At 34.4% G+C, this 15,583-nt stretch overlaps 1 protein-coding gene across 1 annotated transcript in view; it reads right to left on the bottom strand.

Annotated features, from left to right (window-relative positions):
• The window catches only part of ANO3 (anoctamin 3), a 139,469-nt gene that overhangs the window by 9,892 nt on the left and 113,994 nt on the right, over positions 1-15,583 (bottom strand). The window contains exons 15-24 of the mRNA XM_085300894.1: positions 11,229-11,311; positions 9,894-10,034; positions 9,358-9,522; positions 7,910-7,946; positions 5,759-5,870; positions 4,435-4,492; positions 3,323-3,420; positions 1,407-1,552; positions 1,151-1,303; positions 424-571 (exon numbers count right to left, since the gene is read on the bottom strand). Coding sequence (XP_085157020.1) covers positions 424-571; positions 1,151-1,303; positions 1,407-1,552; positions 3,323-3,420; positions 4,435-4,492; positions 5,759-5,870; positions 7,910-7,946; positions 9,358-9,522; positions 9,894-10,034; positions 11,229-11,311 — 1,141 coding nt within the window. The remainder of the gene's footprint in view (positions 1-423; positions 572-1,150; positions 1,304-1,406; positions 1,553-3,322; positions 3,421-4,434; positions 4,493-5,758; positions 5,871-7,909; positions 7,947-9,357; positions 9,523-9,893; positions 10,035-11,228; positions 11,312-15,583) is intronic.

Raw genomic sequence — 15,583 nt, forward strand, 5'->3', positions numbered from 1 at the left:
CAAGGCCAGTCCTGCTGGAGCTTTGGTACAAGCATTTCTGAAGGGAAACAGATGGAACAGGTTGAAGATGAATCAGGTTTAGGATACAAGAGGGTTTGGGAGCATATGTAGGTGAGTGGGAGTGTAGGGGGAGAAGAAAGGCCAAAGCTTTTGCAGAAAAGATGGGAAGCTCATGCAGGAAAAGCCTGAAAACTGCTGATTCATATTGCACTTTTAAGTATGTGTCTAGAAGGGGAGTCAAGATTTTCCACTGGTGTAACTGTGGAGCTAACCAGGAAACTATCCTGAATGGCTGAGTTATTTGCACTTAACATCTGTGAAATTTTGTATGGATGAAAAAGATAAACATTGCCAATGACAGACAGCAGCAAAAGCACATTTCCACTGAAATATAAATGCACATATAAAAAGTATCTTCATTACTTTTCTTGTCTATATCCTTGATCTGTGCAGGGGCCATATTTGTATGCATAGACAAACCGTGGAATGTAATCTGAAGTAATGGCAATAACAAAGGCATTGGTGATGACAGCCAGAACTCCAATTCCTTCCAGAATCCCATACCAGATACCTAGGAACAACAGAAATGACAAAAAAAAGTCCATGGGGTTATTCTCTTTATAGTTTTCCTCTCTCTCTGAGAAAGAAYTATTGAGTCAAAAAAGCCATATCAAGATTAAGCTATGTCTCAACATTCCTGCCACTACAAACTTCACCTGAATGGAAGTCTTATAGTAAGGTACACCTTTTTAAGAAGAAATAGCTAAGCAATAAAAGTATAAAAAAATCTTTAGTTATAAAGGCCAAATACAAACTTTTGGAATGAGATTTATTTTTATTTCATTTAATTCAATTTAAAACCAAAAGTAAATTTAGTCCTCACATTTCATGGAATCTCTGTTTTGAAATTCTATGGATTTTGGATAGCATTTTATGTCTTTAGTTCAGCAAATCAGAAACCTAAAAGAGCACTCTCAAATAATACTTAAGTATCTGAATGAATGGCCTATTTTCAAAATTCTAACTACTATGTTCCCTTATTAGAAACGAGAAGGAATTTCGAAAAGCAGTCCTCCCAGTGTGCTTTTGCTGCTTAATAAGACAGTCTTTATTGATATCTGTAGGTTATGTATCAATTAGGTTCTCTCACCTATATCTGTTGCTCTTGCAGGCATAGGTCTCCGCCACTGAGTGACAAATTTGTAGGCATCTAACCTTATTTCTATGATATTGTTAAGCAATGCCAGGAGAGGTGCCAGTGGGAAAGCAGCAACAAAGATGGTGGTAAAGCCAAACTGTAAAACTAGAAAAAAAGTTCTATAGTTAGAAATTAGAAGTGTAAAAGATCTTTTAAAGTAAAACTTTTTTTTTCTTTAAAAAGAAAACTGATCTCTAAATTTGCTCACCCATCTCTAAGTATTCATCCATTAAGCCATGAAGATTCATAGGCTGAAGATTCCAATCTTTTTCCCACTGAGGTAGAGAAATTTTATGTTCCATTAATTGCCCTCCTCTCTTCATTTTGCGTCGTGACCACCAATTCTGTAGTAACCTGTAATAGGTAAACATAGCATTATTAACCGTACTTACTCAGTAATTTACTGAGTATTTGTTGGTACTGCAGTATGCAGTATTTACAATATTGTGTGAAACAATGTTATGAATTGGTTCCAGAATTTTATAAAGTAGTTCCAGAAGTTCTGATTTTTCCATTGCGATTTTAATTGTGCATTTAATGTAGCATGCTAARCATTTCTACCATTGAGCTTTTCAGAATAAGGAAAGTCATAGACTACTTTTGTAGRATTTACCTGTGTGCCAAAAAAGATGGAAAAAAAAGAAAAAATCCTGTGTCCTGAGTGCACTGAAAAATAAAAACTAAATAAGTGGAGGTCTTTAAGATACTAGAATATATTAACCTATTTTCTTTGAACAAATATAAAGATGCTCTATGAAATATTTTTTCTCCTGAAACAGGACATGATGTCTAGCAAGGTGTTGCTGGAGCTGCAAATATTTAAGAATATTTATTATGAAGCTGTGAAGAGATCCTTCCACATTACTTATGAATATTAACAAAGTAGTAGTTGCGCAGATTAAAGTGTTATATAGATGAAAAATATGAACCAGTATTAGCACAGAAGGAGGTTCAACTCTATCATTTGATTTCTAGACATTACTAAAAAGGGACTGACGAGGGGATTTTTTTTTTTTATTACTATTTTTATTAACAGGCTGCTATTTCCTCTCAAGCCTGTTTAGTGTTTAACTTTTCATCAGTCTTATTACTGAAAAGTAAGTTTCAAACAACGGTTTTGCCGAAACAAACACTGCTTTCTGTAAAGGAATGGACTTTTAATACGGACTGATAATGCACTGACAGAACATGTTCTAAAATAAATTCTAGACAGAATTAAGATACTGCTGGGCTGAGAAGACAAGGAAGTCTGATACTTCAGGTAGCTTTTTTCTTTTCACAACTTAACATCTCACAACAATGCAGTTTGATGCCTATCATCTGCAAGATGATTGCTCTTTGTGAATAAAATTTTCTGACACACTTTCAAGGCTGAGACTTTGATTAAATTAAAATTTGATGAGCAACCTTTTGCTTTTACTGAAAAGATATTCTTCCAGTTTCCAAAAGAACTGTAAGACTTTTAGCCCTATTACTCTCTTCAGTAGCTAAACAGCTCTGTTTATATTATGAAAAGCTAAATCACAATAAACAATGTAAATGGTAACATACCCGTAGAAGCTGTATTTCTGAGCGGCAACTAATGCCTCCCTTGGGAATACATTTACAGTATCATAGTACGTGAAGTTGAGATGGAAAATGAGGAAACAAATGTGGTGTTTTTGAAATAGGCACATAGGTGTTTTGAAATTTTGGCAAGACTGGACTATTTATACTCTCTTTATTTTTCTCATAGTATGTAGGGGAAGAGCATAGACCCAATTATGTATTTTGCCTCAGAGCAAGTACTGAACGTGCATAAACACTAGTAACAAGTCTCCTCCCACCTTTTTAAGGGAAGTTAAAAATATACTTTGAGGATTAAGTTTTGAGTGATAGTACAAGCCATGTAAACTTGAACCTGCTTCCTGAAGTACTTCCATTTGAAGTACTTATGAACATGTATTACCCCACATGGATATTGCAGCTGCACTCTAAGTCTTTATCAGTTTTTTAGATAATGAATTTCAGTTAAAGGCCATATTCTCCCCTCCACTCAAACAACAACAAAAACATTTCCTTTTCACTAAATCACACTGATACATGATCACTGCTTGTAAAACAAATATTAACTACTGAACTTACGGATAGCCTAGTTCCATGAAATTGTTCCACATTTGTTTTAAAACCATAATAACTCCCATTTGCAAACACAGATCTATCAAGCAGCCACTAGGATGACACTGAAACAAATGGAAAAAGATTGGTTGGTAAAATCACAGAATTCATTTTAATTTTATTTGTTCACAGGGTGAATGGAAAATACTCAACTATRGATGATAAAAGCACTATTTTCCAGCTACAGGAATACTAAAAGAAAATTAACAACAGAAATATTAACGCAGACTTTAATGGAACACTCTTAAAGCATTTCACTTCTTGGAGAACTGGATGGTTTAAGGATGGACATATGTGATAGACCTATCATAAATGATAAAGTCTGTTTCACTTAGGTCAATGGATATGCACTCATTTCAAAAGACTGGAGTATTTTACTTGTAATATCTTAGGTCTGAACAGAGACTTAAGAGTGGAATCTCTGCTACCAGTATCTTAACCATWAAAACTTCCAAAACAAAGCACGTTACATTAAGCACATATTAGCATGTTTAGTAATTATAGAAACTTTCTTAGACCAACAGACTACAAAGTTGTGTTATTTTACTCTGTAGTTACCAAGTCTCTACTGAGAGCAGAAACAGTGACAGCATGCTACAGATACCAAGAGAAGTGTAGGTCTTAAACACATTTACAAGCTGAAATTTGAAATATTGTTTTTTTCTCCCCTTTAAATCAGTATTTTCACACTGGCACAAGCTTGAGAAGCTGGCAAGGAAAACTGATGGCTCTACATATATGTCTTCCATCGAAAAGTGTCACGTACCCTGAAGAAAGCAATAATTTAGGACTCAACTGCTGCCAGAGAGATAAGGGAGTGTATCACGGTTTGCTTTTCAAAAGAGAGAGGCAGAAAGAAATGAGTGTCTCATTCAGAGTCACTCAGTACAGCTGAGAACACAGGAGGAAAAACACATCTCCAGTTTCCTATCTTTTGCTATAAATAAAAGTTTATTTTTCACTGCACTTAGATGGAACAGTAAATCTTTCAAATGGACATAATTCACGTCTTTCAGCCATTCCACAGTTTCCTTTATACTCATGGAAATTTCACAGGAACACAAAATGGGATTGTTTACCTCTTCCAGTCTCCATCTGTTAAATAGCTTGTTGTACTTTCCTGGGCGTCCTGCAAATCTGGAAAATAAGATTTCTGTTTCTCAGTGGACATTCCACGATCACCTTTTATCAGTAGAGTTATTTTACAGCATCCACTGAGCAGATTCAGGAAGTACAAACAGATTAAATCCCATGGGTTTAAATCTGTTAAGTGTAGGATACAGTTGTTTCAAAATGCAAACCAGTAAAGAAACCATCRTTCTGCAAGTGATCTTGAGTTTTTATTATGTCCAGAACCAAAATTCTAGCTTCAGGAATTTTAGATATTAGACACCCAAGCTGTCTAATCTRCTTCAAAGAAGTCAAACTACTGCAATTAGAAGGAATCTACTGCAGCACAGGGATCAGCTCACGCAAGTTAAGTTTGTATTGGATTGCATCATGATATAAAAGCATAAAATCAGTTCCAAACTTGTCATAAATAAATCCATCCTACAGCCTTAACAGACTCTTGTGAAATGAGTCTGTGAAATGAACTGAATTAAAATTCCTAATGATCTCAGTGAAAATTATACACGAGGAAGAAAAAAAATATGAGACAGGATACTGTGTCTACTAGACACAGAATATAGTAAGATAAAAAGTTTAAAAACTCTATGGTAAATACATTGCTGGATATAACAAACAGATATTACCAAAAGTCTTTATTAGAAATTTTCTTCTTTAAAACATCTGAAAGTAAAATTAAAATATAAAGCTTTACAGATTCTACTTTGAAATATAGTGTATGTTCTGCAGGAATGATCAGTCTGATCATAAAGAAACTGAAGAAACCTAACTAAAGTGACGTTAGACTTGTCCAGTATCTCATAATCTGAGCCAATGATACATAAAGTAACTGGATTCAGAACTTCTGTTTCCCATTTTTGTATCAAACCTGCCAGACAATAGTTATTATTTATAGAAATTGGTCCTAGGAAATCTTATCAAATGAGATTAACTGAGAAAAATGAATAAAGCTTATTACCTCAAGGTTAAATACAGATCCACATTAGGAAGTGGCTTTATTTTCAAAAGTTCTGGAGTCTCATAAATGCTTTTTGTTTTAGTATGAAAGTCAAGCCATAAAAAGCAGACTTCTTACTGTCTAGTTTCATAAATAAAGATTTCAAGAATTCAGCCTTCACATAGAGTTGAAAATAATAATTTTGTGTTAATCATCTTCAGAAACTGTGTCATATCTAAATCTTACATCTCAAAACTCCAACATATTTTCTTCAAACCTATAAAATTATGGGTCCTGTGTAAGTTTTCTTTAACAGCAGTTAGCAAATGATAACTTACCTGCCAAGGAAAAAAGCAATATAAAAGATAGAGCTGTTCAAGTTGACAAACTGGAAGAGGAACATTTTCAAGGCAAAGCTGTTTTCCCATTCAGATTCTGTTCGAGGGTGCTCTATGGAATGATACAACATATATCGCATATATAAAAATGAAACTCTGCTCATAGATCAATCAGCACTAACAAAACAAGTGATGGGTTGAAGTCATGATAGCCCATCAGGTTGCAATTAGTTTTTTCTCAATATACTCAATTTGCAGGTCACAAAACTGCTCAGCTCAGCTAGCTTCGTTCTATGTGAAAACTAAAGATACAGCCCCTGAGTCACAGAATGCCCTAGAACTTTGAGGGAAATTCCTGTTTTCATTTTGAAAAATTTAAATTCAGTGTAAATCTTTAATTTTAAGTCTAGAGACATCTTGATTTTTTTTTCCACAGTTACACAAAAATACTTGGCATCAGCAGAGCAATGGACAGGGACAGACCAGGAAAGCAGAGGGAAAGCAGAACAGTCAGTTGGTTTGTCACCCAAACATCTCACCTTCTAAACATTTCCCTAAGACCACCACTTCATCCTCAAGACCTCCTCTGTGATAAAGCCTGTGAAGCATCAGACAATTTATAATGGCATAATGGCACAAAGAAAGAACAGAGATCTTTCTTTCTCTCTCTCTCTCTCTCTTTTTTTTTTTTTTTTTTTTTTTTTTTTGGTGGTGGTGGTGGGGTTATGAAAATGTAGAGATGTGCATTAGAACTACAAATATTCCATGTCAGTCTTCACGTCCTTGGATGTTTTTCCTTATGGCTTTTAGGACATGATTTGTCTTAATTAGAAATGGGTGAAAATTGTTAAAATTATCATTTTTAGTAAAAATTTCAAATTGCTTTGGTTGATGAATCAAATTTGGAATATAGTATACTGATAAAAGTTTCAAAGCACAGGTATGCTTCAGAAGTCTAAATAGCCTTAATTTTTCAATTAAAATTTATACTATTTATTGCTTTGGTAAAATGGTAAAACTCACTTTGAAATCAACTAGGATATGAGCTTTACATGAGCTTTCTGTATGGACACCGTTACTCCTCAGAATTTAACAATGATGTCCTTCTGTTTGAAGATCAATATGTTAGGAAGTGAGCGAACTACACAGCTCATCCAACTGATGTTCCATTATGCCTAAGTCAAGAGGCTTTTTTATGTTCTGTTGGAAAAATCAGCTCATATATGTAAGTGAAATCATTATTTTCTTTCTCATCCCCTGCTCTGAGACAATATACTAAAAAGGCTTAGTTAAGTAGGAATAAAAAGTAGTGTGATCTGTCAAAAATACGTTGCAATATTTTAATAATTCGAGTAAGTTGACTATACATTCTGGATCTTTCTAACTTGTTTATTTGCCTGTTATCTGAAATACCTCTATAAAGTTTTGAACATGTTATTTAATGTATGTTTATGAATTCTTTAACCAGAAGAGGGAGCTGTTAAATTTAAAAAGTGAGATTGTTTTTAAACTGTGACAAAAACAACTGCATATTTCGACTTGGGCTAAAAGAGAACATTAAGAAGGATGTTCTGAAAAATAACATATTCACATAGTAGGAGATCTTAAATGCTGTTTTTACTTTATTGTTTTATTTACATAATTTAGAAAGCTGTATCTCTATGACTGAATCACAACGAGAAGCTTCATTATAAATTTTTAAACGTGGCAGAACTAGAGTTACTTTAAAATTTATGATAATATTTTTATCCTTGAAGATGTAATTTTAACTTAACACAATTTTCCCATGGGAAAGTGCTAGTTAAAAAATAAAAATKAATAAAGCATTTGGGAAGAATCAGAAATTTCTGTATTAGTATTTTAAGAAGGATATGCTTTGATTTTGTTCTGTTATAAAGTGTTATTTTTTTTTCAACCCATATGAATAAACACACAAAATGGTGTGGAAGTATTATAATGAATTCTTTTCTTTTGCATTATTTCCTTAGTTCAATCATCATAACATTTTCTCTTTGATATTTCTAACTTAATTAGGGAAATGCCAGTATCTTATCATGCATATCTGAAGCTTTCAAAAACCTATTGTATAAAAATAGGAAGATATATGCTACAACTAATGAGGTTATATGCCAGTAGTAAAGACCTACATACCTAAATCTGTCAGGAGGTAGGCAACCTTTTCATATACCTACAATAAAAAAAGAGATGGTGTAAATACAGCAAATAYTGTCGGTATGTGATGAAAGCAAATATAGAATGAAAACTAGATTTAAAAGTGTAAGTATTCTGTTGACCTGCAGCATCAAGTTAACTGGACAGAGAAGGGAAAGCAACGTCTTAGCTGTGGATACAGAGCTTCCAATTAAAATTTCCTTGAACAACTTTTGTCTCCTTTCTCTGTATCCATAAAAATGTATGCATGTTTATAAACACACACACACACACACACACATTATATGTATATATACATATAAATATAAATCAAAATCCAATAAATCAAGAGAAGTGCTCAAACATCACCAGTGTTCTTAATGAGCAGTTAGATGCTCATCATTTACCATTAGGAACAAATCTATGTGATCTTGAGGGGAAATCCTTTACCATAAATCTTTCCTTTACATGAATGTGCATACTGAAGAGGGTATCAGTCTTCTACTGAAAACTTCCTTATTTGTGCATTCAATAATTATCTCCAGTCTTTATTTTAAATGATAGTTTAGCCCAAAGTAATTATCACTTCTGAAAACATAAATATTTCCTTTAATATTTACTGTTAATAACAAGTTACTTTCAATAGCTTTCAAGTGTTTGTTTTCTGGAAAGTACATTTACAACTTAGAATTGTCATGTAATAACACGTATGTTATAAATATGTGTTGTAACATGTAACATGCTATACCATATAACATGTATGTTATAATAAATATGACAGTTTTGAAGAATGCTTTCTTATTGCAACAAGTATGCAATCTCCTTAAAGAAATAAACCATGTTTTGCTGTGCTATTATTCCTTTTTATCTATTTGTGCTTGTACCATAATAGAAAAATGATAAATTTTACTACAGCTGAAAGAATGGAATTTATACCAATGCATATGGTGCTATCACAACAGATGTTTAAGCCCATTTTATTACCTGAGAAAAAAGCTTAAACTGAAATCATGTATCACAGTGCTTCTAACTGTGTATCACTGATACACTGAGGAGAACTCAGAACGCATCTTTTTTTTTTAAAAAAAGAAAGGAGTTAAGTTCTAAGCCAGGAAGAAAATAATTTGGTTCCAGTTTGAGAAAAGACTAACTGTAACAGGCAATGTAAAAAAACAAAAATGCGAATGTAGAAAGCAGTATTCTGTACTACTCTGACTTGATGGCATAGTCAAAGATGGGTAGTGACAAATTAGGCAGGCAGTTGGAAAAAAAACCCACAACTTTGAGAAATATAGTATCAAGAGGAAAAAACCCTGAAATAGTAGAGTTAAGCACAGCTACTTAAATAAGTAAGAATGCGTATTTCAGATATACAGTAGACTCTTCAAGTCTGTAAAAATTACTCTTTTGAATTAATCCCTCCTTCAAAAAAAAAATCAAAAACTTACCACATTGAGTGACATGATGATCATAAAATTGATACAGACTCCAGTGCCAGATGTTGCAAACTGCCAATACTTTTTGATGAAATACCACTTGAAAGATGCAAATTGTTCCATAGCTACCAGACGATACACCACAACTGCAAATACTGCAGTGAGTACCAATGAAATCTAGAGGTAAGTGTTTATGCAATAGAGAAATTAGAAAAAAGTAAACAGTATCTGAAATATTTTCCACAGAATCAATAGATAAACAACTATTTCATAGATTCCTACTTGCTTCAGTGAGCAGATTTTTTCAGAGAGGTAAAATACTAGACTGCTGAATTAAAATGTCTCTTTACTGTACTTTTACAATACAACTATACTACACTTTTTGAAAGAAAAAACTCCATAAACAAGAAATAGACTTGATCTGACCAAAACTGCCTATGCTGATATATAGATCCATTAATATTAAGGAATGTACTCATGATTTACATTAATATTTATATCAGAATAACATTAATGTCCTTAATAATTCCAATATTATTCAACAATACCATGAAGAATATTCCTGAGACAGACACCATCAGTCGACTGAGCTTATCAGGGAAAGGCTGGAAAGGTTCAGGTTTTCCTGTGATTGGATTTACTCTCTCCACTTGGGAATATTTAGCTTCAAACTGTGGGCGCAGTTCTTCCTGGAATAAGATGGAAGATTCCATTTACATTGCAATTATTTCATTGAAATATTGAACAACCAGGCATACATATGATTTAACACTAGTAAGCTTATATTGATAAAAATTCTTTCTTAAAATCCTTCGGCCCAAATATCCAAACAAATTGCTCTTGTGAAAATTCCTGGAAATAGCTCTGCAGCCCCTCAAAGAACAGAAACAGTATAAGGCAGTCTAGTACAAGCTTTCACTATTATGTGAGGGTATTAAAAAGATCATGGGTCATAATGCTGGCTTAAACATTAGTTTCTTCACAGAAATTAGTAAGAAAACTATAAAATTAATGTCAGTTACAATGGTGTTTTTTGGTGATATGAAATCACTTATTAAGAGCTGCTGGTTATTATTCACAAGTCTCTTGAAACCTATAAAACARTAACAACAAAGTCTGTATTGACTTAGGCTGCCTTTGAATCAACAATAGAGCTAAATTATATTACAACTATATTCACTACTGATTTATGGAGTAATGAAATCATTTGACTTTTGCCAATACTGATAGCAGAGTTTTACGAGGTTAACCTATGACTCTAGGAGTGACCTAAAATCTAGGTTCTGTCCTTTCACTTGTCCTAGTCCTACATCTAGGCGGGATGAAGAACCTCTGCTTTGTCCAGAAGCGTGGCTAAACCAAGCTGCCCGTTCATCCAGAGAGTCCCATTAAGACTTCAACATTCTTCTGCACTTTCCCAGTATATACTGATATCTGCTTTAGGGGACTACTCATTCCACGGGGCTTGAAACCTTGAAATGGCTGGGCTTGCTAGTGTGGGTCAGAACTTACAACTTTGAATTGCCTGTTAAAGGACCCCCGTCCTTGTTATGACTCCATCTCATCATAGTTTTCTAAATATGGATGCTCATATTTTTATTTCTTTTTAAGAATCCATTGAAAACAAAGCAAAAGTAATTTCCATTCTTTCTTTTAAAGAATACTTTTAATAAATGCAGAATTATATTGCATTTGTATCTCTAGTTACAGAATAAACATTCTTGTATATTCTCAAGTATACCTGTGTATTCTGTAACTAGAGTTATAAATGCAAATATAATCTGAATAGCAAATTCAGATTACTGGCATGCAGTATGTATCAGGAGTTATACTTATATCATGCTGATTGGAAGACTTCCAAATTTACTTCTGTTTTGTCTTACCTCTTCATCTTCCCAGTCTATGAGGTCCCAGTCATAGGTTAATACAGCTCTCCGTCTTTTCCAAAACTCTAGAAATACTGTAGCTGTGGAAATCATAAACTACATTTTAGTTACAGAAAATAAAAAAGAAGTCCTTGCAGGTTTCAAAGAAAAAAAAAAAAAAAAAAAAAGATATGTAAATCAGTAATTTTCCTTAGCCATTTTCCAGCTGTTTTCCCACAGAATCTGAAAACTGTAATTCTAAGATATTGTTAAACACTATTTCACAGTATTTATGTGAGAAACATTTTTGTTGCTATCTGCTATATCTGTACAGAAATAGGTATGTCCATATATAGGCACTGCCATCCCTTTTGGATCATTATTTTGCTTTTGAGTGTATTCAAACTATATTATTATGGTTTAAAATCTGTCTTTGAAGAAACAAAGATATGTATAGTCAATAACATTTATTAATGAAGAACTAGATTCTGACTTAATTTAAATCAGTTTGAATCAGGACAACCTTGCTTTTTTCCTGATATAGCAGCTTTATGCTGGTGTAGCTTAGCTACCAAAACACATATTTAAACAATTATTTCTGATTTATGTGTGAGATTATAATCAGATCTTTTGTGTACTTGGTATTTTTGGTAGGTCCTATAAAATTAATTACAATAAATAAGCAATGGTAAGTTACTGCAAATTCCTTTTCCCCAGAATTGCAAGCTTCTTTTCCGTGGAATATGAGAACACTAATATCAAATGGGAAATGAGAAAATTTGCTTGGTTCTGGCAGGTCAACAGCTCAGGAGGAGGATTTTTAACTGAAATTGAATAGGAAGATCCAATATTCCCACTTTTTGCTTTATTGTTATATTAAGTACAATATATATTATTTTAATATTTATATAGATTATATATCATTATTATATGATTATATTATTATATATCATATTTATATAGATTATATGTCATGAGTATCCATATGCATATCTGTATAACGTATTAAACGTTAACGTATCTGTATAACGTATTAAAACACAATAACTAGAAGTTAGCACAATTTCATCCTGCAGCTACTCGTAAGTGATGGATGGCTGAATGAAAGGCAATGGAAACTAAGGAAGAAGCCTGGTTATCAGAAATCAAACAATGACCTTTAAATTCCACTAACTTAAACTACCTGAGTCAGAAAAACAGAAACCAAGAAATCAAATAGATTTTTTTCAGGATCATTACTAGAAGCACAACTCAAACCTGAAGAAAAAGATGAGGAAGGATGAATTAATGAAGTACATGCAAATCTGGGAACTGGGAAGTGTATTAGCTTGTGTAAATGTCAGTTGAAATTTGAGTAAGAAAGAGATAAGTTGCAGGAATGCTAGACTGTGGTTTAAGGGACAAAGGACGTATCTTCAGTTGAATACACACTAACCTCAGAATGCTGCTCATTTCATCCTGTCCTTACCCTCAGCTTTGGAATAGGTTGCTTACTTATTGTAATCTTACTGTTTTTAGGCTCTGGTATAACATGAATAATTAATAAACAAACATAATGTCTTCTATGTGCTTATGTCCATGAATACTTTCTGCTGCAACAATAAAGAAAATCATCCATGTAGATTAACCAGCTGACCCCTAATACCTAACTATACCTGCTAACTAAAGAGCCTTCATCTTTTATAGGCTCACCTGATCATCTCAATATATGCTGCAATACTCTCACATAGTAATCATAGTAATCACAGAATTCATGGCAATTTTGCTGTGATAAAAGGCTATTGAGAAAGCAGAGTCAAAAGCTAGAAGTATGAAAGAGGAACACTGAAAAACTCAATTCACAAAGAACTTCTCTTGTGCCAATTTTCAGTTAAAATGTCAGTGGAAAATCATCCGAATTTTGAAATTCAAATATCTGGTCAGTTCCACAAAAAAGTTTGGATCTCTCCCAGCCTGCCTTCATTTTACTTCATTACTCTGTCAATTCCACTAATCAGACTTCCTTGCAATCAGGTGTCTCCAATCATGGTTGTGAAGTATTTCTTACTGACTCATCTCTTACCCAGAACTCTGAACTCTGAAAATGCAAAGCCCTGACTTTTATCAATGACCTCTGTATGAAAACAAGATATGCAATGGAAAAATAAYCTAATCATTTGAATTGCAAGGTAACCGCATTAACATTCAAACACATCTCTGACATGGGGGAGCATCTTCATGCCTAATTCTGCTGTTCAAGTGTTTCGTATAATATAGAAGGTCAAATAAAAGGGTCTAGCTTCCTAAGGAAGACATTCTCTAGTGCTTCTCCTGCTTTTCAAGGCATATGTTCCTTCCATTTTCATAGCTCCTACTGTAGTTTTGAATTTTAAATCTCCCTTTTTGTACAACATTTTGGTAGAGGCTCACTCAGGGATATATCATTCAGTGCTTTGCAATAGAGTTTGAAATTTTCTCTCAATTCTTATTTAAGTTACCTTATGTTTATTGCTCTCAATATATCTTACTGATAAGGAACCAAAACCTGTAGGTATGTRCTTTACACAGTTCTTAATCTTTCAGAAGACAAATAGGATGATGACTGGTGGTTAAGAAAGACAGAAAAGCTTGGCTTTGTTTTGATACAATCTTAATATAACAAAAGTTTGACACTGCCAAGGGAAAAAAATGATGAATGACTGCTGTTAAATGCTGTGAATGGGAGTGAGCCAGTAGAGAAAGGAAAAAAAAAATAATAATAATCCACAGAACCCAAGACTACCATGTCAGCAATCTCTATCGAATGTTTTGTAAGAGTCACTCTGTCCAAATGAATGCTGTGTTATTTCCCTAAAAAGTTATAAAAGTTATAAAAAGTATCAAGATTATATTATAAAAGTTATTATCAATCCTTATCTTGGTGAACCATGAACCAGAGAGTTCTGCACTGTCCAATACAAAATAAATATCCTCCCAGTAGATTTGGCTTTTCATTTTGGTCTGAATGATAGGTAATATTTGGCTRGCTCTCTTTATACCTCCCGTTAGCTCTAGTTTATCAGAATTAGTAAACCTGTTCATGAAATTATCACTGGTAATACAACTTTTTAAAGTCATTGAACTAAAGGAAAAATTAGTAGGTCTGCTATGACTTCTATTTCTCCTCCCCTTCAACTGGTATCAAAACACACACACACACACGCACGCACGCACTCACCAGACAATATCTCCCTCCCATTTTGCATCTGTACTGGATGAACTTTGCTTCTAGTTTCTGTGCCACTCTTTCTATTCCTGTCACAGCTTCACTCCCATCTYCGTGGGATTATTTCCTCCCACTTTCCACATTACGGGGATGAAAGGAGAAACAGGTATTGAGATGGCTCATTGTATGTTATAATGCAGATCTTATTCTAAATTGCTGCATTAATTTACTGGAGGTGGGGGAGGGGGAAGCACAAAAACAGAAGCCAGGAATTATTACACAGATGTSACACAATCAAACATGAAGGATGCAACAAGACAACAAACCCTTATGAACGGAGGTTTGCACCCTTTATCTCTTTCGAATGCTCAGAGAGCATTTCTAGGCAGCAAAGTCCTTAAATAAAGGACTCCTCAAGGGAGGTGATCCTGCCCCTCTACTCAGCCCTGGTGAAGCCTCAAGTACTGCGTCCAGTTCTGGGCTCCCCAGTACGAGAGAGACATGGAGCTACTGGAGAGAGTCCAGCATAGGGCTACGAGGATGATCAGAGGGCTGGAGCATCTGCCCTATGAGGAAAGGCTGCGAGAGCTGGGCCTCTTCAGCCTGGGAGGAGAAGACTGAGGGGGGATCTTATCAGTGTGTACAAGTACCTGAAGGGAGGGTGTCAAGGGGACGGGGAGAAACTCTTTTCAGTTGTCCCGTGTGACAGGACAAGAGGCAACGGGCAAAAACTGAACCACAGGAAGTTCTGCCTGCATGTGAGGACGAATTTCTTTACTGTAAAAGTGACAGAGCACTGGACCAGGTTGCTCAGAGAGGTGGTGGGGTCTCCTTCTCTGGAGATMTTCAARRCCCACSTGGATGCAACCCTGTCTAACATGCTCTAGGTGACCCTGCTTGAGCAGGGGGTTGGAGTAGATGATCTCCAGAAGTCCCTTTCAACCTTATTGATCCTGTGATTCTGTGAAATAAAAGAATTCATTTCCAAAGGAGGCTCCCTTACAATTACAGGCAATTGAATCTGTTTTTCCAAGAGCTGAAGTTAACATGGTGGCCAAAATCAGTGAGAACCAGTGACATAATACAGGAGATCTGTCTGCTTGATACTTCCACTCTGGCTGAAAGAGGTAAGGCTCTCCAGGCAGATATGTTCTTTTTAAATAACTTTTTTTTTGTAGAAAACTCCAAA

Source organism: Rhea americana, unplaced genomic scaffold, assembly GCF_003343005.1.
Source record: "Rhea americana isolate MKP2758 unplaced genomic scaffold, rheAme1 scaffold_17, whole genome shotgun sequence".
Classification (NCBI taxonomy): Eukaryota; Metazoa; Chordata; class Aves; order Rheiformes; family Rheidae; genus Rhea; species Rhea americana.